The 27127-nt window shown below is 44.0% G+C and overlaps 1 protein-coding gene across 3 annotated transcripts; it reads left to right on the forward strand.

The window, feature by feature from the left end:
- Nucleotides 1–1018: 1018 nt before the first annotated feature.
- On the forward strand, nucleotides 1019–14791 carry LOC123503251 (maltase-glucoamylase, intestinal-like). 3 transcript variants are annotated; one of them, XM_045252821.1, is made up of 4 exons: nucleotides 1019–1442; nucleotides 5191–5365; nucleotides 5511–5612; nucleotides 14567–14791. In XM_045252821.1, the coding sequence occupies exons 2-4, from the start codon at nucleotides 5312–5314 to the stop codon at nucleotides 14699–14701; spliced, it is 291 nt and encodes a 96-aa protein (XP_045108756.1). In that variant the 5' UTR covers nucleotides 1019–1442; nucleotides 5191–5311; the 3' UTR covers nucleotides 14702–14791. The 3 variants fall into 3 exon arrangements, with proteins under 3 accessions (XP_045108756.1, XP_045108757.1, XP_045108754.1); XM_045252822.1 differs by lacking the exon at nucleotides 1019–1442 and adding an exon at nucleotides 4155–4610; XM_045252819.1 differs by lacking the exons at nucleotides 1019–1442; nucleotides 5191–5365; nucleotides 5511–5612 and adding an exon at nucleotides 7994–8255.
- Nucleotides 14792–27127: the final 12336 nt, after the last annotated feature.

Consider the following 27127-nt stretch of genomic DNA (forward strand, 5'->3'; position numbering starts at 1 on the left):
TTATTATTATTATTATTATTATTATTATTATTATTATTATTATTATTATCACATTATTTTCATTCTATTATTTTATCTTATTATTCTAATATCATTTATATGTAATCCCAACACCTTTACATATACATTTTATATACTATTCTGTACTTATCAATATTCATGGATTTGATTATCTTCTACATGCCTTAAAAGCTTTGCTTACAAATACGCTAGCCATTAAGTTATTGCTAAATGTTCTATTTTTATACATATATGTCACATTTGTATAACTTATGAGCTACAATAAATGTTCAAATGTTCAATGTTCTCTCTCTCTCTCTCTCTCTCTCTCTCTCTCTCTCTCTCTCTCTCTCTCTCTCTCTCTCTCTCTCTCAGTGGTTACTTGGAGTTAACGAAGGATTAAGTGTTGTGGTGAGACCTGCTGAGATTGCGTTATGCTTCATGATAAGTGAGAAGCCACTTGTTCACCTTTGTGCTTCTCAATGATCACCCAGACGAGTGGAGGGGTGGAGGCTTCCGCTGGTGGCAGAGGCGATGGTAATGTCTAAAATAGTGCTACTGTAATATTATTACTTTACGGTAAAAACTTTGGGATTTGATAGATTAATTAATTATAAGAGGAAAATACTCTATACACACATTCTGTGTTTTGCTTTATTTGGCGGGAAATTGACGTACAAGGTGAGTTTATGGGTTGGCCTCCCCTCCACCAGTCCCCCTCCTCCCTCCTCCCTTAATTCCCAGCTCGCGACGCACTAGAGTTGTGCGGCACGGCATTAAGTAATCATTATTGCGTCTCGTGGAGGCAGTCAGAGCATTACAGGAAACAGTTAGTTCGCTAATGATAGAATTACATGTTTGTTTTTGTTAGTGAAGGAAATGTACAGGAACACAGCAATACAGTGGTTATTAATTGCTACTTTTGAAACACGTCGCAACTCTCCCGCTCATCAGTCTACATAATGCCACGCTTCTCAACTCCAGTACCAAGGCTCTCACTATTAAGGTAATTACCTTAGTTTAAGGTAATTTAGATACTTTTAAGGTAATGTCTAAGGTAATGCAATTTTTAAGGTATTTCTAAGGTAATTTGAGTATATTTAGGGTAGTGTTTAAGGTAATTGTTAAATGCAATTCTGATATACTGTAATAGCCAAAATGGGATGATATTTATGGTTCTGAACAACAACCCCAGTATATTCTGCACCACAAACTATTCTTTACAAAGACTTGGAGAGTCTGGTTCACGTACAGTACAAGTTCAATTCAGAAGTCGAGAATATCATGACTCCCATACCCGGTTGCGGACGCGTTCCGTACTCGTCACTGGCTCGTCATCTATAAATACTCTCCGTCGTGACGACGTCGGTACTCTGTTCACAACAACCGTAGCAAACTGCTGGACACAGTAGATGGCATCCCAATACTTGTCTACTCCTGAGGTAAGATATTCATTGGTTTTGTGTTTTTGAACTTGCAGCTTAAAGGCTGATTTTTTTTACATATTAGTATAATATGTATTATGTACAGTAATTAGTAATTTTGAACATGCTAGTATAACACCATGATTTTTTGTAATAATTGGAAGACCAGCTAGTTTATTTTATAAGAATAATTTCTAGTAAATTCAGTATGATGAAGTAATCGTATAACTCATAAGTCGTCAGTTATTTATACTTTTGGTTTTGCACATTGTGTTTCTCTCTCTCTCTCTCTCTCTCTCTCTCTCTCTCTCTCTCTCTCTCTCTCTCTCTCTCTCTCTCTCTCTCTCTCAATATACCGTATATTATCAAGATATATAATATATATATATATATATATATATATATATATATATATATATATATATATATATATATATATATATATATATATATATATATATATATATATATATATATATATATATATATATATATATATATATATATATATATATATATATATATATATATATATATATATATATATATATATATATATATATATATATATATATATATATATATATATATATATATATGAAAAAACTAAGGTAATTTTCAGGGATATGGTCCAACAGATCTAAGGTAATTTGGTGAAATCTAGAGTAAAAATCGGCAACATCTAAGGTAATGCTTTCTTCTACTTGTGGGAACCCTGCTTTCTCTATCTCTCTCTCAGTAGGTACTACAACACACAGCCACACAGAGGATGGTGAAGAGGGAGGTGACATGTTCTGATCACAGAGAGGGACATGCATGGACCAGCCTGATATGGCTAAGTACTAATACTCTGATACTTAAACATTATTAATCAGATGTGTGCTGAGAAAACGATCGCGGTAGTGGATCACAGCTTAGTACCACGCGGTGTTGGGCCAGTAGAGGGCGCGAAAATAAGAACATACAGGTGCCCCGGAGCTAAAGCTTCCTCGTTTGAGTCAAGTCCTTTCTCTAATCATCTAATGTATTACAGTGGCCTCATGATTTCACTATATTGTTCTTGGGTGGCAATGCTGTGTACGATGGTTGTATGCCTCGTAACATTGCACATCATATTGAAGCAGTTGTTGAACTAATTCATACCTACTGTCATTCACAAATTGCTTTGGTGCTATTGGAGCATCGAAACCCACCAATTAATTCTAGATTCCATGTGACTGCCACACAATACAGAAAGGTGGCAAATACCATAAATACTAGACTGAAAAGGAAATACAAAACCAAATCATATGTATAGTTCCTAAGTATAGGTGGTAAAACCCTTCCAACATGGTGTAACTGATGGGATACACTTCAATGAAGAGGCTCAGTTCCACCTACGCCACAAGTTTAGAAATGCCATAAGATATTTCATAGAGAACAGTCAGTAATTCAACATGGATTTAGCTAAACCGAAAAGATCCCTAAAGGCGTATAAAGGACACCTTAGCAGAGCCATTAACAACTGTGAGGATTTGCTAAACCAACCTTACTCTGACAAGATTGAGTTAGAAAAATCAATTACTAACTTAGAAACGAGATGGAATTCATACGAGCAATCATATGAAACGGTAGAGAAAATACTTCTTGAAATAGAAGGTGATGATAATGAAATAGATTCATTACAGACTGATTACTATAGAAGCCATGAAACTTACCAACAATCTATATCTAAAATGAGAAGTGTGCTGAACCAGATAACACATCAAACCAGTGGCGGACCATCAGCACCAGGTACAACCACTGCGCCAGCAGCTTCAGCTTCAGTGTTACCAAAACTAACTAACCTCCAGTTACCGACCTTCTCTGGACACTTAATAGAATATGAACAGTTCATTGATCAATTTGAAGCACAGATAGAAAGCAGACCTGACTTGGAACCAGTTACGAAACTTCAATTCCTCAAATCCTTATTGGAAGGACGTGCATTAGATCTGGTAAAGGGATACAGCTCTACTTCCACTAATTACGACAGTGCTCTTAACACACTTAAGGAAACATATGGCGATAAGGAAAGGATCAAACATTGCTTACTACACAAAATTACAAGTACTGAGTCATCAAAGCATGATAAAACTGAGTTAAAATCATTCAGAAGAAAAATGTTAAATTACACAAGAAGTTTAAGGAATAAGCACAACTTTGATTGCTGTGAAAGGATGATCGCTTCATTGTTTGAGCATGAGTTATCCACTACCACCATAAGACAGTTATATCTAAAATATGAAGTTAATTATTTGAATTTAGATCAATTAAATGAAGGCATCAGGGATCTTGTGTCTCACATGGAAGTGGAAAATCAACAAAAACCAAAAGCATCAAAGCCAGAGATTCCAACAGTGTTCTCGGAACGTGCACCAGAAAGGCAAGTGGGAACATACTTTGCTTCCAGAACTCCAATTAAAGGCGGCAAAGAAAGTTACGATATGAAATGCAGATTTTGCGGTGCAGGTCACAAGGATTCTTACTGCACTAACTACCTACAGAAGTGGTCATGAACGAATACACAGACTTGGAGTATTAAACCTCTGTGCTCGGTGTATGGGAAATCATAATCCAAAGGTTTGTAACATTAAATTGCAACAATGTAGAAAGTGTTCCCGAGGGATTCACCACACGACTTTGTGCAAGAGTTACGATAATAAAGCAACTAAAGTACCGGGCAGTAAGACTACACAAGCACAAAGTAGGGAAGAAGATCACACTGAGGAACATCAGCCATCAATGAGTAACGTAAATCATGTGAATGTTACCACAACATCTCGACATACCACAAACTTACCTGTGGTGTGATAACGAGGTAGCATTACAATGGATCAGGAATAATAATTCCAAACTTCCATAATTATGTCATGAACAGAGTAAATGAAATCTGTGAATTACAGCGAAAGTATAACTTCAGACATGTGGAGACTAAAGCTAACCCAACAGATTTGCTGAGTCGAGGTGTGTCACTACAGGAGCTAGTAAAGCGGACACTATGGTTTCGAGGCCCCGAGTGGCTCACCAACGAAACCCAATGGCCCAATGGCCGCAACAAAAGCCATCTGAGTAAAGAAGTCAGTGTAACTCAAGCAGATGTTGAGTCAGTCGCTTCTGAGACATAACTAAATTTTCATCGCTGCGAAAATTGATCAGAGTCACGGAGTGCCTATTTAGATTCATAACTAACATATACAGGCGTGAAGGTGGTTTATGAAATGAGATAACACTTGTGCAGTGAAATCTTGGCTTAAGAAAGTACAGGACGAAAATTACAAGACAGAAATACATTACGCGCGTGTGTGTGTGTGTGTGTGTGTGTGTGTGTGTGTGTGTGTGTGTGTGTGTGTGTGTGTGTGTGTGTGTGTGTGTGTGTGTGTGTGTGTGTGTGTGTGTGTGTGTGTGTGTGTGTGTGTGTGTGTGTGTGTGTGTGTGTGTGTGTGTGTGTGTGTGTGTGTGTGTGTGTGTGTGTGTGTGTGTGTGTGTGTGTGTGTGTGTGTGTGTGTGTGTGTGTGTGTGTGTGTGTGTGTGTGTGTGTGTGTGTGTGTGTGTGTGTGTGTGTGTGTGTGTGTGTGTGTGTGTGTGTGTGTGTGTGTGTGTGTGTGTGTGTGTGTGTGTGTGTGTGCCCAGTGTGTGTTGTAGTGGTGTGTATGTGCACCAGTGTGTGCTGTAGTGGTGTGGTGATGTGTGTGTGCACCACGGCTCACCACAATTGTTGTGACACTCGCTCTCCCTCACTCCTCAGGTTTGACACAAGGATTGGTGGCCTGACCTTCACCGAGCAGTTCCTCAGCATCAGCACGGCGCTGCCCAGCAAGAATGCGTACGGCCTCAGGGAGAACGCACACGACTCCTTCCGACACGTGATGGACGGCTCAGTGTGGCGGCTCTTCTCCCGAGACGAGGGACCCGTGCCACAGGTATAGGCAGAGATTTCCTGTGGCAGGCCAGGGACCTCAGCGGCAGACAGTCTTGTGGCTGGATGTAGTGCTTGTGGTTTGCCTGAAGGAGGCCAGCCTGTGGTGCAGGGAAATACTAGAAATGTTCCTTGTTTCCTTGTTGCAGGCCGGAAAGCAAGTGAACCTGTATGGGTGCATCCGTTCTACCAGTGTGTGGAGAACGACGGGCGAGCCCACGGCGTGCTGCTCCTCAACAGCAACGCCATGGGTGAGCACAGAGTGGCAGAGTGACACAGCACTCTACACGCAGCCTTGGTGTGTAGTGAAGCTGATTATGTAACATAGAAATCAACCAACTTTTGGGTAATGGCACCTGTGGGTGAAGGTAATCAATGCACACCTGTTCTGCGGTGGCTCTTCACTACTTTGCTGTTTAGTCAGTTTTGTATCTAAGATCTTCATAGTATCCATCACAGCAGCTGTTCCACTCTGTAAGATCGTCGATAAGTGTTTGAAGCCCAGCCTTTGTTTTGGCAAACAAAGCCTCTTTCTCGCTAGTTGTGGTGGAGCTTTCTTCTTTATTGGGATGGAGATGCTGAGGGCAGAGTGATCGCTGACTACCTCAGGCACCACCGTACACTGTCCACTAATCCCCTGACCATTGAGTACACAAGCGTAATGAAGCCCGCCAGCCTTCACGTGCGTCACACAGGCACACAGGCACACAGACACACAGACACACAGACACACAGGCACACAGACACACAGACACACAGGCACACAGGCACACAGGCACACAGGGGGCCCCTAACAAGTGTGCTTCAGGATGATCTTGCACGAAATGATAGAAAGCCTTTCCATTGCTATTGTCAAAGCCATTTAAATGTCCTAGTTTTGCATGCCTTGCGTTGAGGTCTCCAGCTATCAGTGTTACATCATTGTATATGCACTCAGGAATGTTACTTACATTGAAACTGTTCTTTGATGTATACAGATTTACTATATTTAATACACCACTGTCTAGGTAAATTGTAATGGATATGCTTCCAGTACCCTCCTCCCTTACCGGTTGTGTGATAATTCTGATGGTAGAGAACACGTGACACACGTAGAGAGCCCTCGTGCCGCATTTGCAGCAGGCAGATGACAACCCTGATACCCTGTTGGCTGTGGTACAGAGCCATTATCTCTGTCACCTGTGTCCTGAAGAAGTAGAACGTCGCTAAATGTTTGGTGACATAACAGTGACTGTCTGCAGTCCTGTTTCGTACACTGTTTACATTCTATCATAGCATCAGAAGAAGATTGTCCATTCTCTCTCTCTCTCTCTCTCTCTCTCTCTCTCTCTCTCTCTCTCTCTCTCTCTCTCTAATTCCTTGGGACGTAATACCTATATATCACCTCCTCCTCCTCCTCCTCCTCCTCCTCCTCCTCCTCCTCCTCCTCCTCCTCCTCCTCCTCCTCCTCCTCCTCCTCCTCCTCCTCCTCCTCCTTCTTCTTCTTCTTCTTCTTCTTCTTCTTCTTCTTCTTCTTCTTCTTCTTCTTCTTCTTCTTGTTGTTCTTGTTGTTCTTGTTCACAGACTTGGAGTATTAAACCTCTGTGCTCGGTGTATGGGAAATCATAATCCAAAGGTTTGTAACATTAAATTGCAACAATGTAGAAAGTGTTCCCGAGGATTCACCACACGACTTTGTGCAAGAGTTACGATAATAAAGCAACTAAAGTACCGGGCAGTAAGACTACACAAGCACAAAGTAGGGAAGAAGATCACACTGAGGAACATCAGCCATCAATGAGTAACGTAAATCATGTGAATGTTACCACAACATCTCGACATACCACAAACTTACCTGTGGTGTGATAACGAGGTAGCATTACAATGGATCAGGAATAATAATTCCAAACTTCCATAATTATGTCATGAACAGAGTAAATGAAATCTGTGAATTACAGCGAAAGTATAACTTCAGACATGTGGAGACTAAAGCTAACCCAACAGATTTGCTGAGTCGAGGTGTGTCACTACAGGAGCTAGTAAAGCGGACACTATGGTTTCGAGGCCCCGAGTGGCTCACCAACGAAACCCAATGGCCCAATGGCCGCAACAAAAGCCATCTGAGTAAAGAAGTCAGTGTAACTCAAGCAGATGTTGAGTCAGTCGCTTCTGAGACATAACTAAATTTTCATCGCTGCGAAAATTGATCAGAGTCACGGAGTGCGTATTTAGATTCATAACTAACATATACAGGCGTGAAGGTGGTTTATGAAATGAGATAACACTTGTGCAGTGAAATCTTGGCTTAAGAAAGTACAGGACGAAAATTACAAGACAGAAATACATTACGCGCGTGTGTGTGTGTGTGTGTGTGTGTGTGTGTGTGTGTGTGTGTGTGTGTGTGTGTGTGTGTGTGTGTGTGTGTGTGTGTGTGTGTGTGTGTGTGTGTGTGTGTGTGTGTGTGTGTGTGTGTGTGTGTGTGTGTGTGTGTGTGTGTGTGTGTGTGTGTGTGTGTGTGTGTGTGTGTGTGTGTGTGTGTGTGTGTGTGTGTGTGTGTGTGTGTGTGTGTGTGTGTGTGTGTGTGTGTGTGTGTGTGTGTGTGTGTGTGTGTGTGTGTGTGTGTGTGTGTGTGTGTGTGTGTGTGTGTGTGCACCAGTGTGTGCTGTAGTGGTGTGGTGATGTGTGTGTGCACCACGGCTCACCACAATTGTTGTGACACTCGCTCTCCCTCACTCCTCAGGTTTGACACAAGGATTGGTGGCCTGACCTTCACCGAGCAGTTCCTCAGCATCAGCACGGCGCTGCCTAGCAAGAATGCGTACGGCCTCAGGGAGAACGCACACGACTCCTTCCGACACGTGATGGACGGCTCAGTGTGGCGGCTCTTCTCCCGAGACGAGGGACCCGTGCCACAGGTATAGGCAGAGATTTCCTGTGGCAGGCCAGGGACCTCAGCGGCAGACAGTCTTGTGGCTGGATGTAGTGCTTGTGGTTTGCCTGAAAGGAAATCAACCCTTTTGGGTAATGGCACCTGTGGGTGAAGGTAATCAATGCCATGTAAGATCCGATAAGTGTTTGTTTTTGGCAAACAAAGCCTCTTTCTCGCTAGTTGTGGTGGAGCTTTCTTCTTTATTGGGATGGAGATGCTGAGGGCAGAGTGATCGCTGACTACCTCAGGCACCACCGTACACTGTCCACTAATCCCCTGACCATTGAGTACACAAGCGTAATGAAGCCCGCCAGCCTTCACGTGCGTCACACAGGCACACAGGCACACAGACACACAGACACACAGACACACAGACACACAGGCACACAGACACACAGACACACAGGCACACAGGCACACAGGCACACAGGGGGCCCCTAACAAGTGTGCTTCAGGATGATCTTGCACGAAATGATAGAAAGCCTTTCCATTGCTATTGTCAAAGCCATTTAAATGTCCTAGTTTTGCATGCCTTGCGTTGAGGTCTCCAGCTATCAGTGTTACATCATTGTATATGCACTCAGGAATGTTACTTACATTGAAACTGTTCTTTGATGTATACAGATTTACTATATTTAATACACCACTGTCTAGGTAAATTGTAATGGATATGCTTCCAGTACCCTCCTCCCTTACCGGTTGTGTGATAATTCTGATGGTAGAGAACACGTGACACACGTAGAGAGCCCTCGTGCCGCATTTGCAGCAGGCAGATGACAACCCTGATACCCTGTTGGCTGTGGTACAGAGCCATTATCTCTGTCACCTGTGTCCTGAAGAAGTAGAACGTCGCTAAATGTTTGGTGACATAACAGTGACTGTCTGCAGTCCTGTTTCGTACACTGTTTACATTCTATCATAGCATCAGAAGAAGATTGTCCATTGTTCTCTCTCTCTCTCTCTCTCTCTCTCTCTCTCTCTCTCTCTCTCTCTCTCTCTCTCTCTCTCTCTCTCTCTCTCTCTCTTGGGACGTCTCTCTATATCTCCTCCTCCTCCTCCTCCTCCTCCTCCTCCTCCTCCTCCTCCTCCTCCTCCTCCTCCTCCTCCTCCTCCTCCTCCTCCTCCTCCTCTTCTCCTCCTCTTCTTCTTCTTCTTCTTCTTCTTCTTCTTCTTCTTCTTCTTCTTCTTCTTCTTCTTCTTCTTCTTCTTCTTCTTCTTCTTCTTCTTCTTCTTCTTGTTCTTCTTGTTGTTCTTGTTGTTCTTGTTGTTCTTTTCTTTCTTCTTTTCCTTCTTTTCGTCTTCTTGTTATCATTATTATCATTCTCTCCTGAAAATTCTCTCTCTCTGTCTCTCTGTCTGTCTGTCGTGTGAAATTGAGTAAGTTACTGGCTGCTTTGCTCAAGAAATTACATTGTTGTGTGTGTGTGTGTGTGTGTGTGTGTGTGTGTGTGTGTGTGTGTGTGTGTGTGTGTGTGTGTGTGTGTGTGTGTGTGTGTGTGTGTGTGTGTGTGTGTGTGTGTGTGTGTGTGTGTGTGTGTGTGTGTGTGTGTGTGTGTGTGTGTGTGTGTGTGTGTGTGTGTGTGTGTGTGTGTTTCACTAATATCTCTAAAGAGGATGACCAAGACTCAGTAAGGAACGCCAGAAGATCACCAGTAGAGCGATCTTGACGGAAGCCATACTGGCGATCAGATAGAAGGTTGTGAAGTGACAGATGTTTGAGAATCTTCCTATTCAGGATAGATTCAAAAACTTCAGACAAGAAAGAGATTAAAGCTATAGGGCAGTAATTTGAGGGGTTTGAACGGTCACCCTTTTTAGGAACAGGCTGAATGTAGGCAAACTTCCAGCAGGAAGGAAAGCTAGAAAAAGATAGATGAAGTTTAAAGAGTTTGGCCAGGCAAGGTGCAAGCACGGAAGGACAGTTTTTGAGAACAATAGGAGGGAGATGGAAGGCTCAAGTACCTTTTGTGGGCAACCTCTCTATACTGGAAAGCTCCCTCCACCAACACATCAACCATCATTCTGACATTCAAAGGAATAATGACGAATACCACGAGGCAAATTGTTAATAAGTACAATTATAATATGCATACTCTCTCTCTCTCTCTCTCTCTCTCTCTCTCTCTCTCTCTCTCTCTCTCTCTCTCTCTCTCTCTCATGATTATTTCTGAATTCCACCAACTTGATACGTTGAAATATAAGAAAATAAGAGATAAACAATAACAGTGTTTGTTTGTGAGCCATTAACTTCCTGGCCTGCTGGAAATTTCGCCACCTCATTCCCTCCAGCTTCAGGTTTTCCAATCAGATTTCCTTGACCTTCATTTTTTCCAATCAGATTTCCTTGACCTTCATGTTTTCCAATCAGATTTCCTTGACCTTCATGTTTTCCAATCAGATTTCCTTCTGTCTTTTCCTTGTTGAACCTCGGTGTCTGTTTGCATGCCACAGAGAGTGACAGGTGGGGAGAGACCATGGTACAATCAAAAAGTTATTGTACCAAGGAGAGACCATTCTGCATTGCTCTCCTTCACTTCCTCCTTGGGCAGCAGCCCTCTGGCCTGGCCTGGCCACCTCTCCTCCTCCCTCTGGGGCAGCCCTCTGGCCTGGCCTGGCCACCTCTCCTCCTCCCTCCCTTGGGGCAGCCCTCTGGCCTGGCCTGGCCACCTCTCCTCCTCCCTCCCTGGGGCAGCCCTCTGGCCTGGCCTGGCCACCCTCCTCCTCCCTCCCTTGGGGCAGCCCTCTGGCCTGGCCTGGCCACCCTCCTCCTCCCTCCCTTGGGGCAGCCCTCTGGCCTGGCCTGGCCACCCTCCCTCCTCCCTCCCTTGGGGCAGCCCTCTGGCCTGGCCTGGCCACCCCTTCCTCCTCCCTCCCTTGGGGCAGCCCTCTGGCCTGGCCTGGCCACCCTCCTCCTCCCTCCCTTGGGGCAGCCCTCTGGCCTGGCCTGGCCACCCTCCTCCTCCCTCCCTTGGGGCAGCCCTCTGGCCTGGCCTGGCCACCCCTCCCTCCTCCCTCCCTTGGGGCAGCCCTCTGGCCTGGCCTGGACCACCCCTCCCTCCTCCCTCCCTTGGGGCAGCCCTCTGGCCTGGCCTGGCCACCCCCCTCCTCCCTCCCTTGGGGCAGCCCTCTGGCCTGGCCTGGGCCACCCTCCTCCTCCCTCCCTTGGGGCAGCCCTCTGGCCTGGCCTGGGCCACCCTCCTCCTCCCTCCCTTGGGGCAGCCCTCTGGCCTGGCCTGGGCCACCCTCCTCCTCCCTCCCTGGGGCAGCCCTCTGGCCTGGCCTGGGCCACCCTCCTCCTCCCTCCCTTGGGGCAGCCCTCTGGCCTGGCCTGGACCACCCTCCTCCTCCCTCCCTTGGGGCAGCCCTCTGGCCTGGCCTGGACCACCCTCCTCCTCCCTCCCTGGGGCAGCCCTCTGGCCTGGCCTGGGCCACCCTCCTCCTCCCTCCCTGGGGCAGCCCTCTGGCCTGGCCTGGGCCACCCTCCTCCTCCCTCCCTTGGGGCAGCCCTCTGGCCAGGCCTGGGCCACCCTCCCCTCCCTCCCTTAGGGCAGCCCTCTGGCCTGGCCTGGGCCACCCTCCTCCCCTCCCTGGGGCAGCCCTGTGGCCAGACCTGGGCCGCCCTCCTCCTCCCTCCCTTGGGGCAGCCTCTTGGCCTGGCCTGGGCCCTCCCCTTGGAAGGCCCTCCCACCCCCCCTCCCCTTGGGCCTTCCTGGCCTGGCCTGGCTGCCCTTCCCTCCCAAGGCAGCACTCCTCCCCTCCCGGCTGCCTTCCTCCCTCCCCTCCCACCTAACCTCCCCTCCCCCACAGGGCAGCCGTGTGCCATGTGGGGCGGGCTGCCCGCTCAGTCAGGGAAGTACTCCTGCAGGGTGGAGTACGCCAGGGTGATCAGGGTCAGGGTGTGCCCAATGGAGAGCAGGCTGTCCAACAGATCAAGGGACAGCCTGCCTCTCCCCCCGACCCTCCCCTGGCCAGTCCTCCCTGACCTACGGGGTTCCCGCTGCGGCGGTGGGGAAGGGTTAGTCTCTCCCTTTCCCACTGTGCGGTGGACGAGCCCTGCTCCCTCGTCCACCGCGGGATTTTGGCGCTCCTGTCCTCCTTCCCTCCTGCCCTTCTCCCGGGCTGGGGACCGAGACCCACAGGCCCAGGCCGTCCGGCTCCGGGCTGGCCCCCACCTGGCCAGCCGCAGCGGAGCCGGCCTCCTGCCCCGGGCTGGCCCCCACCTGGCCAGCCTCAGCGGGGCCGGCCTCCTGTCCCGGGCTGGCCACCACCTGGCCAGCCTCGGCGGGCCGGCCTCCTGCCCCGGGCTGGCCCCCACCTGGCCAGCCTCGGCGGGCAGGCCTCCTGTCCAGGCTGGCCCCACCAGGCCAGCCTCGGTGGAGCAGGCCTCCTGTCCCGGGCTGGCCCCACCAGGCCAGCCTCGGCGGGGCCGTCATCCTGCCCCGCCTTGGGGACAGGGGCGGCCTGGGCCTTTACGGGGTCTGGTCGGCTGCCCACTCTTTGCCATTGCAAAGAGTACTGGGCAGCCCTGCCCCCGCGAACACCCTGCCCCTGGCCAGGCAGAGGAACAAGACGGCGTGCTGCCTCGCCGTCGTGCGCCTCACGCCTGCCAGGAGGTCTCTCAGGGTCATCTCCTGGCAGAAGACTATCCTGTCTCCTGCCAGGCACTCGACCCTGATGGGTGTTTCCGGGTCTTTGGCGGCCAGTCTGCCCACCTTCAGACTGGCCGCCTGCTCCGACGCGAGGGGCTTTGCCCCCTCGGTCCCCTTAGGGAAGGTGAAGGAGGCGATGGAGCGCCTCCCCTTGCCGCAGCAGCCCGGTGACCGGGGCCGGGACATCCTGATGGCGTCCACCCGACCCTCGCCCACCAGGCTCAACCTCGCCTCCACACGCACTGTTCGGCTGCTCCTGTTTCCCATTCCTAAACTTTAACAAATAAAAAATGTGCCTTGCTTCAGTTTTGGCTGAGTGTGCAAAAGTAGGATGGTGGTGAAAACCGGCTGTGTGAGTGAGTGAAGCAAGGAGTACCGTGAGTGACGTCAGTGAGGGAATGAAGAGGCTCAAAACGCACACATGGCGGCGATGGCGTGTGTCAACTTGTTCATCATAAGAAGGACAGAATAGAGAGACAAGACACGCAGAGGAGCACAATCAAAGTTGTGTGGAGGTAACCTTACCTGTGGAAGGCATCAAACAATGGACCTTAGGCTCAACCCTTGCACTCAAAAGTATTCATGCTACTACTACTACTACTACTACTACTACTACTACTACTACTACTACTACTACTACTACTACTACTACTACTACTACTACTACTACTACTACTACTACTACACTACTACTACTACTACTACCACTACTACCACCACTACTACTACTGCTACCACCACTACCACCACTACCACCACCACCACCACCACCACCACCACCACCACCACCACTGCACTACTGCCACCACCACTGCACTGCCACCACCACCACCACCACCACCACCACTGCACCACTGCACCACCACTACACCACCACTGCACCACCACCACCACTGCCACTGCACCACCACTGCACCACCTGCTGCACCACCATTACCACCACCACCACTGCCACTACTTACCACCACCACAACCATATTCCACCTGCACCACTGCCACCACTACCACTACTACTACCACCACCACTACCACTGCTACTACTACCTGCTACTACCACTACTACTACTACTACTACCACTACTACTACTACTACTACTACTACTACCACCACTCCAACCACCACCACTACCTACTACTACTATTACTACTACTAATACTACTATTATACTTCCACTACGTACTACTACTACAACTACTACTACTACAGAAGCGGGGTACTGGATGAGAACAAATGTTTCACAAGGAAGACAGCTGGTGGTGGTGGTGGTGGTGGTGTGTGCAGGTGTGGACACTGCTACAAAGATGCCTCTTCCCGGGGAGTATACTCTCCCTCTCTCTCTGGTTGATATTTCTCCTCAATATATGTATAAATGTGCATTACATAATTCTTGCGCTCAGTTCACACACACACACACACACACACACACACACACACACACACACACACACACACACACACACACACACCTGAATCTCACCTCCATTAAAACCCCATTGTATTTTTTCTCGTGTTTTCTAAAGTTATGTGGAGTTTTGTAGTGTTTTTTGTGTTTTGTGTGTTTTTGTTCCTTTTGTTGTTATGGCAGTTTTACAGTTTGTGTTTTGTTGTTTCCTGAGTTTTGTAGTTTGTCCGTTTCCTTTGTTACAGTTCCTGCGTGTGAGAAGCATCAGGTTAGTGAGGGTGCTCCATTACCCTTGTTACGTCTTGGCCGGTGTTCTGAAAGGCGTCACTCTCACCACAGCTGTTTGCAAGGCTTCTCACATCAGCAACCGGGTCCGCTAGAGGGATTTTCCTGTGTTAGAGTGAAAACACCCTCAGCAAATCGTGTAAGTGATAGACAAGCATTCACAAACGAGTGGTGAGATAAGTAAGGGTGGGCACCAGTGTGTCTTCCTGTGTAGTAGTGAAAACACACACACACACACACACACGTATATTTTCATTGACAAGCATACAGAAACAAGTATTTAGGTAGATAATAGTCCTCAAAAGTGTTTTTTCTGTATATTATTGAACACACGCTCAAAAACATGTACAATATCAAAGACAAACAAACAGAAACAATTTAGATCAATAGATTCAGATAGGTAAGGGTTCTCAAAAGTCATTTTCCATGTTCATAATTTAGAAATACCCACAAACACCCGTATGATTTCACTGACAGGCAGACAGACAGACACAAGCAATTAGACAGACAGACAGACTGACATACACACCTCTCCGGCACCTCGCAATCCCAACAGACAGACAGACAGACAGACAGACGGATGAGTAGATAGATACATGGTCTAACATGTTCGTGTACTTAAGGAGTCGAACAGAATTGTTGATATCTGGAATAAGCTTCCTTCACAAATTACAAACACCACTTCTGTTGCATCATTGAACAGTAACACTGACCAATATATACAAGTTCACCCCAGCAAGCTCTTTTCTGGTCCCAATACCCACACGCGTCACTCCTGACCATAGTGTTGTTCCTCACCACAGTGTTGCTCTGTGAGGCTTTCATCCTTCCAGCCAGACATGCAGAGTTCAGCGTGGGGTGAATGGTGTTGTTCCTCACCACAGTGTTGCTCTGTGAGGCTTTCATCCTTCCAGCCAGACATGCAGAGTTCAGCGTGGGGTGAATGGTGTTGTTCCTCACCACAGTGTTGCTCTGTGAGTCTTTCATCCTTCCAGCCAGACATGCAGAGTTCAGCGTGGGGTGAATGGTGTTGTTCCTCACCACAGTGTTGCTCTGTGAGTCTTTCATCCTTCCAGAGAGAGAGAGAGAGAGAGATTTGGTTTGATTGGATAGGTTTGTTGAGGTTAGTAAATGGTACAAAATAAAGGTGAATACTTTTCCAAGGGATGACAGGACACTGCCTATGTATCCGCCATCCCAAGCTTAAACTTAGTGTTCTTATGTAATAATAATGATAATAATGTAAGGAACAAAAACAAGTGTAATAATAATTATATAATATATATTTACAATATATAAGTAATGTTAGTGCAGAATACTTAGCTATTCTATGCATATACACATATATAACTTGTTTTCAATGTAGCGTATAAGTTGTTTGATGTATTTGTTTTGAATAGCAATAGCAGTTGTGTAATGTTCCCATTGTTAAACATCCATATGTGGTGTGGATGGCATTATTTGTGGCACATGCCAGCTCGGGGCACTGCAGCACGGAGTGGGCGTCAGGCTCACAGCATGGGCGACACTCCCTCCCTGGCCGGAGCCTCACATGACACGCCCAGTTCCCAGTAATGTTTGTATCCAAAGCTCAGTCCGGCACACACGCTGTCTTTCCAGCTGACTCCATATTTTCCAGATGTGAAATTGGCGCCACTTTGTGCTTTGGTGTAGTGTTTCATTGTTTCACACTACCACTACTACCACCACCACCACTACCACTACCACCACCACCACCACCACCACCACCACCACCACCACCACCACCACCACCACCACCACCACCACCATTAGCACCACCATTACCACCACCACCACTGCCACTTTACCACCACCACAACCATATTCCACCACGCACCACCATCCCACCACCACTGCCACCACCACCAGTGCCACCATATACCACTGTTACCACCACCACTGCTGCACCACCACCACCACTACTACTACTACTACTACTACTACTACTACTACTACTACTACTACTACCACCACTCCAACTACCACTCCTACTACTACTCCTACTACTATTACTACTACTAATACTACTATTATACTCCACCACGTACTACTACTACAACTACTACTACTACAGAAGCGGGGTACTGGATGAGAACAAATGTTTCACAAGGAAGACAGCTGGTGGTGGTGGTGGTGGTGGTGGTGGTGTGTGCAGGTGTGGACACTGCTACAAAGATGCCTCTTCCCGGGGAGTATACTCTCCCTCTCTCTCTGGTTGATATTTCTCCTCAATATATGTATAAATGTGCATTACATAATTCTTGCGCTCAGTTCACACACACACACACACACACACACACACACACACACACACACACACACACACACACACACACACCTGAATCTCACCTCCATTAAAAACCCCATTGTATTTTTTTTCTTGTGTTTTCTAAAGTTATGTGGAGTTTTGTAGTGTTTTCTTGTGTTTTGTAGTGTTTTTTGTTCCTTTTGTTGTTATGGCAGTTTTACAGTTTGTGTTTTTGTTGTTTCCTGAGTTTTGTAGTTTGTCCGTTTCCTTTGTTACAGTTCCTGCGTGTGAGAAGCATCAGGTTAGTGAGGGTGCTCCATTACCCTTGTTACGTCTTGGCCGGTGTTCTGAAAGGCGTCACTCTCACCACAGCTGTTTGCAAGGCTTCTCACATCAGCAACCGGGTCCGCTAGAGGAATTTTCCTGTGTTAGAGTGAAAACACCCTCAGCCAATCGTGTAAGTGATAGACAAGCATTCACAAACGAGTGGTGAGATAAGTAAGGGTGGGCACCAGTGTGTCTTCCTGTGTAGTAGTGAAACACACAAACACACACACACACACGTACATTTTCATTGACAAGCATACAGAAACAAGTATTTAGGTAGATAATAGTCCTCAAAAGTGTTTTTTCTGTATATTATTGACCACACGCTCAAAAACATGTACAATATCAAAGACAAACAAACAGAAACAATTTAGATCAATAGATTCAGATAGGTAAGGGTTCTCAAAAGTCATTTTCCATGTTCATAATTTAGAAATACCCACAAACACCCATATGATTTCACTGACAGGCAGACAGACAGACACAAGCAATTAGACAGACAGACAGACTGACATACACACCTCTCCGGCACCTCGCAATCCCAACAGACAGACAGACAGACAGACAGACAGACGGATGAGTAGATAGATACATGGTCTAACATGTTCGTGTACTTAAGGAGTCGAACAGAATTGTTGATATCTGGAATAAGCTTCCTTCACAAATTACAAACACCACTTCTGTTGCATCATTGAACAGTAACACTGACCAATATATACAAGTTCACCCCAGCAAGCTCTTTTCTGGTCCCAATACCCACACGCGTCACTCCTGACCATAGTGTTGTTCCTCACCACAGTGTTGCTCTGTGAGGCTTTCATCCTTCCAGCCAGACATGCAGAGTTCAGCGTGGGGTGAATGGTGTTGTTCCTCACCACAGTGTTGCTCTGTGAGGCTTTCATCCTTCCAGCCAGACATGCAGAGTTCAGCGTGGGGTGAATGGTGTTGTTCCTCACCACAGTGTTGCTCTGTGAGGCTTTCATCCTTCCAGCCAGACATGCAGAGTTCAGCGTGGGGTGAATGGTGTTGTTCCTCACCACAGTGTTGCTCTGTGAGGCTTTCATCCTTCCAGCCAGACATGCAGAGTTCAGCGTGGGGTGAATGGTGTTGTTCCTCACCACAGTGTTGCTCTGTGAGTCTTTCATCCTTCCAGAGAGAGAGAGAGAGAGAGAGAGAGAGAGAGAGAGAGAGAGAGAGATTTGGTTTGATTGGATAGGTTTGTTGAGGTTAGTAAATGGTACAAAATAAAGGTGAATACTTTTCCAAGGGATGACAGGACACTGCCTATGTATCCGCCATCCCAAGCTTAAACTTAGTGTTCTTATGTAATAATAATGATAATAATGTAAGGAACAAAAACAAGTGTAATAATAATTATATAATATATATTTACAATATATAAGTAATGTTAGTGCAGAATACTTAGCTATTCTATGCATATACACATATATAACTTGTTTTCAATGTAGCGTATAAGTTGTTTGATGTATTTGTTTTTGAATAGCAATAGCAGTTGTGTAATGTTCCCATTGTTAAACATCCATATGTGGTGTGGATGGCATTATTTGTGGCACATGCCAGCTCGGGGCACTGCAGCACGGAGTGGGCGTCAGGCTCACAGCATGGGCGACACTCCCTCCCTGGCCGGAGCCTCACATGACACGCCCAGTTCCCAGTAATGTTTGTATCCAAAGCTCAGTCCGGCACACACGCTGTCTTTCCAGCTGACTCCATATTTTCCAGATGTGAAATTGGCGCCACTTTGTGCTTTGGTGTAGTGTTTCATTGTTTCACTAGCTCACTTCGCCTTTATGTAGAATTGCACCTTGTTCTTGCTCAACATGTATATTTGTCATTTTCTTATCTATTTGTGACAAGCTTGTTCTACAGTTTGATCTCTTTCTGTTCCATTTTGTGCTAAGTGGTCAGCTTTTTCATGACCTAACACACCAACATGGGATGGTACCCAAATCAATGTCAAGTTTCTCTCCTCTCCGATCCTTGTAATAAGTTTTGTGCACTCGCTCACACCGTGTGCATGTGCTGGCTGCCCACTCGTCAGTGCTCCAAGTGCCCTCTGCTGTCCCTGAAGAAACACACGTTGCTCCGCGCATTTTGGATGAGCTCAATATATATATATATATATATATATATATATATATATATATATATATATATATATATATATATATATATATATATATATATATATATATATATATATATATATATATATATATATATATATATATATATATATATATATATATATATATATATATATATATATATATATATATATATATATATATATATATATATATATATATATATATATATATATATATATATATATATATATATATATATATATATATATATATATATATATATATATATATATATATATATATATATATATATATATATATATATATATATATATATATATATATATATATATATATATATATATATATATATATATATATATATATATATATATATATATATATATATATATATATATATATATATATATATATATATATATATATATATATATATATATATATATATATATATATATATATATATATATATATATATATATATATATATATATATATATATATATATATATATATATATATATATATATATATATATATATATATATATATATATATATATATATATATATATATATATATATATGACGTTTTAAGAAGTATAGTGTATATACTTCTTTTGACTACTTTTCCGAGATTTGGTGCCTAATATGCTGTAAACGACCAAGAAAACAACTTTTTTTTTTTTTACATATTTCAGTTTTTTAAACGAATAGTGTGTATGTACGTGCTTTCCCTGCATTACTGTGTTTTGGTGTATAAAAAACAGAAAACCACTGAAATAACACGTCTTTGTTACTGATGTTTCTTTTCTCTATTTTGACGTATTTTCATCAATTTTCTCCTTTTAAAGTGTAACAATGTAAAATGACAAACATAAAATTTTTAATCGATATAGCATTTTTTTCATAAAACACCTGAAAACATAATATAAAAAAGACGTTTAAACAAAATTGTGTATACACTTTAAAAAAAATAAACAAGTAATACGTTTTAACAAATATAGTGTATATACTTGTTTTGCGTGCTTTTCGGAGTTTTGGTGCATAAAATGCAGGAAAACGCCAAAATAACCCATTTCTTACACATTTCACTTCATTAAACAAATAGTGTGTAATTTTGCGTTTTGACGGTATTTCAGTGTTTTGGTGTAAAAAAAAAAAACATTGAAAACTACTAAAATAACACGTTTTGGTTACTTTTAGTTTGTTTCTTTAGATTGGATTTTTTTTTTCATCAATTTTATCGTTTTAAAAGTACAACAATGTAAAATGACTTCAACGAGATAGTTTTTTTTTCTTCAGAAAACACCTTCAAAACACATAAATAATACCTCTTAACAAATATAGTGTACATACTTGTTTTGACTGCTTTTCTGAGTTTTGGTGCCGAAAATGGTGTAAACCACCAAAATAACCAATATTCTTTTACACATTTTAGTTCTTTAAACAAGTAGTGTGTATATACGCTTTTGCCTGCATTTCTGTGCTTTGGTGCATAAAAAGCAGAAAACCACTAAAATATCACGTTTTGTTACTTTTATTTCGTTTCTCTATTGTGGCTTATTTTCATAATTTTTCTCATTTGAATTCTAACAATGTAAAATGTAAAGGGGATACTTTTTTGGGGTACCTCCTATCTCAAAGCCCACCCGCTAGGAAACCGTTGCCCCGAGAGATGAAGCCCAACCTACACCCGGACCGTGGACAGGATTCGAACCCGTGCGCTTGGAGACTCCTCGGACTCCAAAGCACGCATGGTTCCACTGTACCACGACGGTTTATTCTCTATTTTGCCTTATTTTTCATCATTTTGTCGGTTTAAGTGTAAAATGTAAAATGACTTCAATGTGCGTAGATAGTTTTTTTTTTTTTTTGCATAAAACACCTCAAAAACACATAAATAAGTTTTTTTTAACAATCATGGAGTATATACTTGTGTTGCCTCCATTGTTTAGTTTTGTGCATAATATTCTAGAAAAAAACTAAAATAACCCATTTTTTACATATTTCAATTTTTAAACATGCGTTTTGCTTACATTTCTGTGTTTTGGTGCCCCCAAAAATACTAAAATTACTAAAGTAATAAGTTTTGGTTACTTTTATTTCGTTTTTCTATATTGGCTTCTTTTCATCCATTTTATCAGTTTAACCCATAACAATGTAAAATGACTTGAATATACAAATTATTCAATCGAGAAAACACAATTCAGAAAACACCTTAAAACACATACGAGTAAATGCTTGTTTTAACTGCTTTTCTGAGTTTTGATGCCAAAAATGGTGCAAAATACCAAAATATCCCATTTTTTTTCCATATTTCAGTTCTTTAAACAAATAGTGTGTATATATGCTTTTTCCCTGCATTTCTGTGTTTTAATGCATTAAAAGTAGAAAACTAAAATAACATGTTTTTGTTACTTTTGCGTTATTTTCATAATTTTTTTCTCGTTTTAACGTGAAACGATGTAAAATGATTTCAATATACAAAGTTTTTAATCGAGATAGATTTTTTTCTTAGAATACCTTAAAAAACATATATAAGACTATTTAATGAATATGGTGTATATAGTTGTTTTGGCTGCATTTTTTTTTTTCGTGCATAAAATGCTAGAAAACACCAAAATTGCCTTTTTTTTTTTTTTTTACATATTTCAGTTCCTTGAATAAATGTTGTGTAATCATGCATTTTGCCTGCATTTCTGTGTTTTGGTGCACATAATGTTGAAAACTACTAACATAATACTCTGCGTCATTATATCATGGAATGTCCTCTCATTGCTAAATTTAGGCCACAAGGTGAACGACTTGTACAGCCTCATTGACCATCTACAGCCAGCCACTCTCAGGGATACACTCAAGGAATATCCTCAGTTTGCTCCCACACTGTAGGATATTTATGTAATAAGGTGTGTAATATCAGTATTTATCTATTTAAGTACTTGTATTCTTGCTATGTATACTGTCAATTTAAATATTTTTGATACTTTAACCTTAAGTCTTTGCCCAGGGGGTGCGAGGCAAGGTCAATCCTCTTCCTTTGTTGTATTTCATTATTAATGCAACAATAAATGTATCAATCAATCAATTTCCTTCACAGCCTCAATCATCCTTGCACTCGTTACTTTACAGTTTACACAGTCCCAGCAGCAGCACCATCCATTCCCTTACTGTCTCTTCCTACTGTCTTCATCCTTATTATGCCTTAATTCAGTCAAAATCACTTGCATCATCTCATGCCTGTCTCTTTCATACTTCTCACACTCCAGCATGACATGCCCTGTGTCACACATCTGGCACACTTTGCTGCGGGACTCAGACCACCTGTAGTTCCTTTCACTCACATCCATACACTGTGCCCTAGCTCGGAAGGCTACCATCGTACCACTTTTCATACATCGGGGCTTTCTTTTCCTTCTAACATTCCAGAGTACTCTTTGGTTCCCTCTCATTTATCCATATATTCCATATATTCAACGCTTCAACTCTCTGTCTATCTCACTCTTCCACTTCCTCGCATCCCATTCAATTCCTACTCTGCCTACTCTTGTCACGATCCACGCACGCTCATTCTGATTCCTTCCAGCCTTTCTCATCTCCCATACAACTTGTAATCCACTCTTCTCTGTCATTCTCATGCACCTCTTGCTCCATTTCCTTCCACTTTCATTCCACAGGTACACCTTTCTCACTATTCTTTCATCGTCCATTGTCTCCAAGCTAACCTTGTACCTAAGAGTAGCTTTAGTTACTAGTCTTTCCTAAAAGTGCTCCATCCCATATCACCTCTCAGAGCTTCTACTGTTGTGTATCTAAGTGCCGTGTGCGTTCAGTGCCTCTCTACCTATTCTATTCTGTCCCACTTCTAGCTTGTCAATTTCACTTTCATTCCATGCAGTCACATCCATACCATACATTATACTGGGCACAGCCACACTCTTCCACATTTCTCTCAGCACTTCATATTTACTTGTTCATGTTCTGGCTGCACTCCCTAATCGTTATACCCACTGATTCACTAAATCTGTCTTCTCATTCTTTGTCTTTTCACACCCACTTGGACTCACCCACATCCCCAAGTACTTATATTCTCGTGCCTGATTCAACTCATTCTCTCCAATTCTCCATACTGTATTTTTTCATCCTCACACCTATTCACTATCATCACCTTACTTTTTTCACTACTAAAGCTTACTCCAAAGTCTCTTCTATATCATCCACAACATCCAACATACTCTGCAACTCAACTGCTGATCACTCATGACCACTACGTCATCTGCATAAAGGAGCACCCCTATCTTATCATTCCCCACTCTTACTCCTGCATTCTTTATCTTGATCTTGTTCTTGATGCTACAGATGGCTCGGGATCGCTCCGGAGCCGCTTGAATAAAGGAGAAGAATGTACCGGAGCAAAGAAGAGAACACACCCAACAGGTAAAAGACATGCATGAAATTAGGCTGTATGAATGTGAGAGGATGGGACATTGAAAAACTCGAGGATGTATGTAAGGAGCTGAATGAGTGGAACTTAGATATGGTAGGAATAACTGAGACGCACTTTAGGGATGCAGTGCAAATGGAAGGGGACGAATATGTGATGATAGGAAAGAGAGGCAGAAAACAGGAAAGGTTAGGAGGCGTATCTCTACTCCACAGAAAAGTGAGGAATCTGCGTGTGGAAGAACTTGATGTAGGAGACAGTGTGGAAAGTGAGGATGTGTTAGTGGCCCGAGTAGAGTATATGAATGAGTGTGGTAGAGGTGTGAGGTTAGTGGTGTTGGTAGTGTACAAGACAGTGGAAGGTGATAGAGCAGTCAGGGACAATAGCAGGAAGTATGGTATGTTGAAGAAGATTGTGAGAGAGCATGCTATGTAGAAAGTGATTGTTATAGGAGATATGAATGCTCATGTAGGTGTTTTAGGTGAACAAATGAATAGGAATGGTGAGATGCTTGATGAGTTTGTGAATGAGATGGAGCTGGAGAACCTAAATGAGACCCTGGCAGAAGGACAAGTGACGTGGTGTGCTAGGAACCAAGAGTCTGCGATTGACTATATGCTAGTGAATGGGAGAATGCGTGAGATTGTGGACCGCATGTGGATCGATGAAGATGAAACGATTTACATTGTCTCGGACCATAACGTGCTGGTGCTGAAATGTAAGTTGTATGGAAGAAAAGGAAAGGGTGCAAACACTAACCGGAGAAAGTGGAGGTTGAAGGGTGTAGGATGGGAGAATTTCCAGGTAGACTTGAGTGAGCGAAGCTGGGAGGATGAACGTTTGAATAGTGTGGATGAGATGAATGATAGGTTTGTTGAGAATGTAAAGAATGCAGCAGCCAGCCAGATAGGGTATGTGAGAACGGGTGCTAGAAAGCATGCATGTAAGCCGTGGTGGAATGATGAAATTAGGGATACCAGGAGAGAGAGAAAAAGACTAAATAGGGTATGCAGGCAACTGAAAAAGAGGAGGCATGAGAGTGAGGAGGCCGAAAGGGAGTACCAGAATGCATGGACAGCATATTATGCGAATCAGCAACGAGTGGCGAAGCGGAAGATAATGAATGCTAAAGCCAGGTGTGAGAGAAAGGTGATTCAGTCCCTGAGAGCTAAAGGTGTGGAAGGTGGCCGAGAATGGTACAGGTTCCTGAGGGGTGAGGGGGATGCCTGACAGTGAGAGTGTGGAGAGCCTGAGGGTGAATGAGGAACTGGTGACAGACAAAGAAGATATGAGAAGGATGATTAAAGAGTTTTGGGAAGAGATTGGAGGTGTAGGTGAGGTATTTGGTGTGAGAGAAGGATGTGTGATACTGGAAAGGAAGGATGCGGATGAAATGAATAAGAGAATCAGCAGGGAGGAGGTGGAGAAATGTGTCAGAGGGCAGAAAAATGGGAAGGCAGCAGAGCCAGATGAGATACCATATGAAATGTGTCAAAATGGAGGGGAAGTTGTGACTGATAGGATGACTGAGTTATTTAACCAGGTGTGGGAAGAAGAAAGAGTGCCAAGAATGTGGAATGAATGCAGGCTGACTCTGTTGCATGAGGGAGGATATAAAAGCAGGAAGAGCTGAAGAGCTATACACCAATAGCATTATTAAATACAGTTGGGAAAGTCTTTAGTGCAGTGCTGAAAGAGAGATTGTGCAAATGGATTGAAAGAGCTGGAGTGTGAGATGAAGAACATAATGGCTTCCGGGTGGGCAGGAGAGCAGAAGATAACTTGTTTGTGGTGAATGAAATGATTGAGAGAAAGAAAAAGAAGGATGGTAGTATATTATAATTAGGTTTTCCAGACATACAGAAGGCATATGATAGAGTAAATAGAGAAATGCTTGCTAGACTAGCAGAAAAGATTGGGTTAATCACAAAGATAGTTAGCATGGTGCGAAGTATGTATGTGGATACAAGGGCGAAATGCAGACTAGGAGATGTAGTGACAGACTGGGTGAAGAGTGAGAGAGGAGTTAGGCAGGGTTGCATACTGTCACCAACCCTTTATAGCTTATACACAGAGGAACTGGCTGCCAAAATGAGAAGAATGAATGCAGGAGTGAATGTGGGAATGATAAGATATGTGTGCTCTTATATGCAGATGACATTGTAATTATGAATGAATCAGCAGATGAGTTTCAAAGTTTGTTGAATGCTGTAGATGAGTATGGGAGAGAATTTGGGGTACGTTTTAGTAGTGAGAAGAGCAAGGTGATGATTGTGAATAGGTCAGATTATGAAAGAGGGTCAGTGTGGAGACTGGAAGAGAATGAGGTGCAACAGACTGATGAATACAAGTATCTGGGGATGTGGATGAGTTCAAATGGCTGTGTGAAGGCAAAGAATGAAAAGATAAGCATGGTAAACCAGTGGGTGGGGCAGTAGAAGGGAGGCCACGACCCGATGCTGCCCGATAACCTCTCTCTCTCTCTCTCTCTCTCTCTCTCTCTCTCTCTCTCCTTTTGAGTCACGGTGCTGGCGTCAGGTATATAATGAGTTGTGTGTGTGTGTGTGTGTGTGTGTGTGTGTGTGTGTGTGTGTGTGTTTGTGTGTGTAATTCACCTCGGTCGTCTGCTGGTCATCCAGCCAGTCTTCCCCATTACGGAGCGAGCTCAGAACTCATAGACCGATCTTCGAGTAGGACAGAGACCACAACACACTCCACACACCGGGAAAGCGAGGCCACAACCCCTCGAGTTACATCCCGTACCTATTTACTGCTAGGTGAACAGGGGCTACACATTAAGAGGCTTGCCCATTTGCCTCGCCGCCTCCGGGATTCGAACCCGGACCCTCTCGAGTGTGAGTCGAGCGTGCTAACCACTACACGTAAGGAGGTGTGTGTCTCCACCTGGACGGGGTCGTGTGTGTGTGTGTGTGTGTGTGTGTGTGTGTGTGTGTGTGTGTGTGTGTGTGTGTGTGTGTGTGTGTGTGTTCACTGTTTGATCTGCTGCAGTCTCTGACGAGACAGCCAGACGTTACCTTACGGAGCGAGCTCAGAGCTCATAATTTCCGATCTTTGGATAGGCCTGACACCAGGCACACACCACACACCGGGACAACAAGGTCACAACTCCTCGATTTACATCCCGTATCTACTCACTGCTAGGTGAACAAGGGCTACACGTGAAAGGAGACACACCCAAATATCTCCACCTGGCCGGGGAATCGAACCCCGTAGTGTGTGTGTGTGTGTGTGTGTGTGTGTGTGTGTGTGTGTGTGTGTGTGTGTGTGTGTGTGTGTGTGTGTGTGTGTGTGTGTGTGTGTGTGTGTGTTCGTACAAGTATAAGTATTCC

Source organism: Portunus trituberculatus, chromosome 13 (assembly GCF_017591435.1).
Source record: "Portunus trituberculatus isolate SZX2019 chromosome 13, ASM1759143v1, whole genome shotgun sequence".
In the NCBI taxonomy this organism is placed as follows: Eukaryota; Metazoa; Arthropoda; class Malacostraca; order Decapoda; family Portunidae; genus Portunus; species Portunus trituberculatus.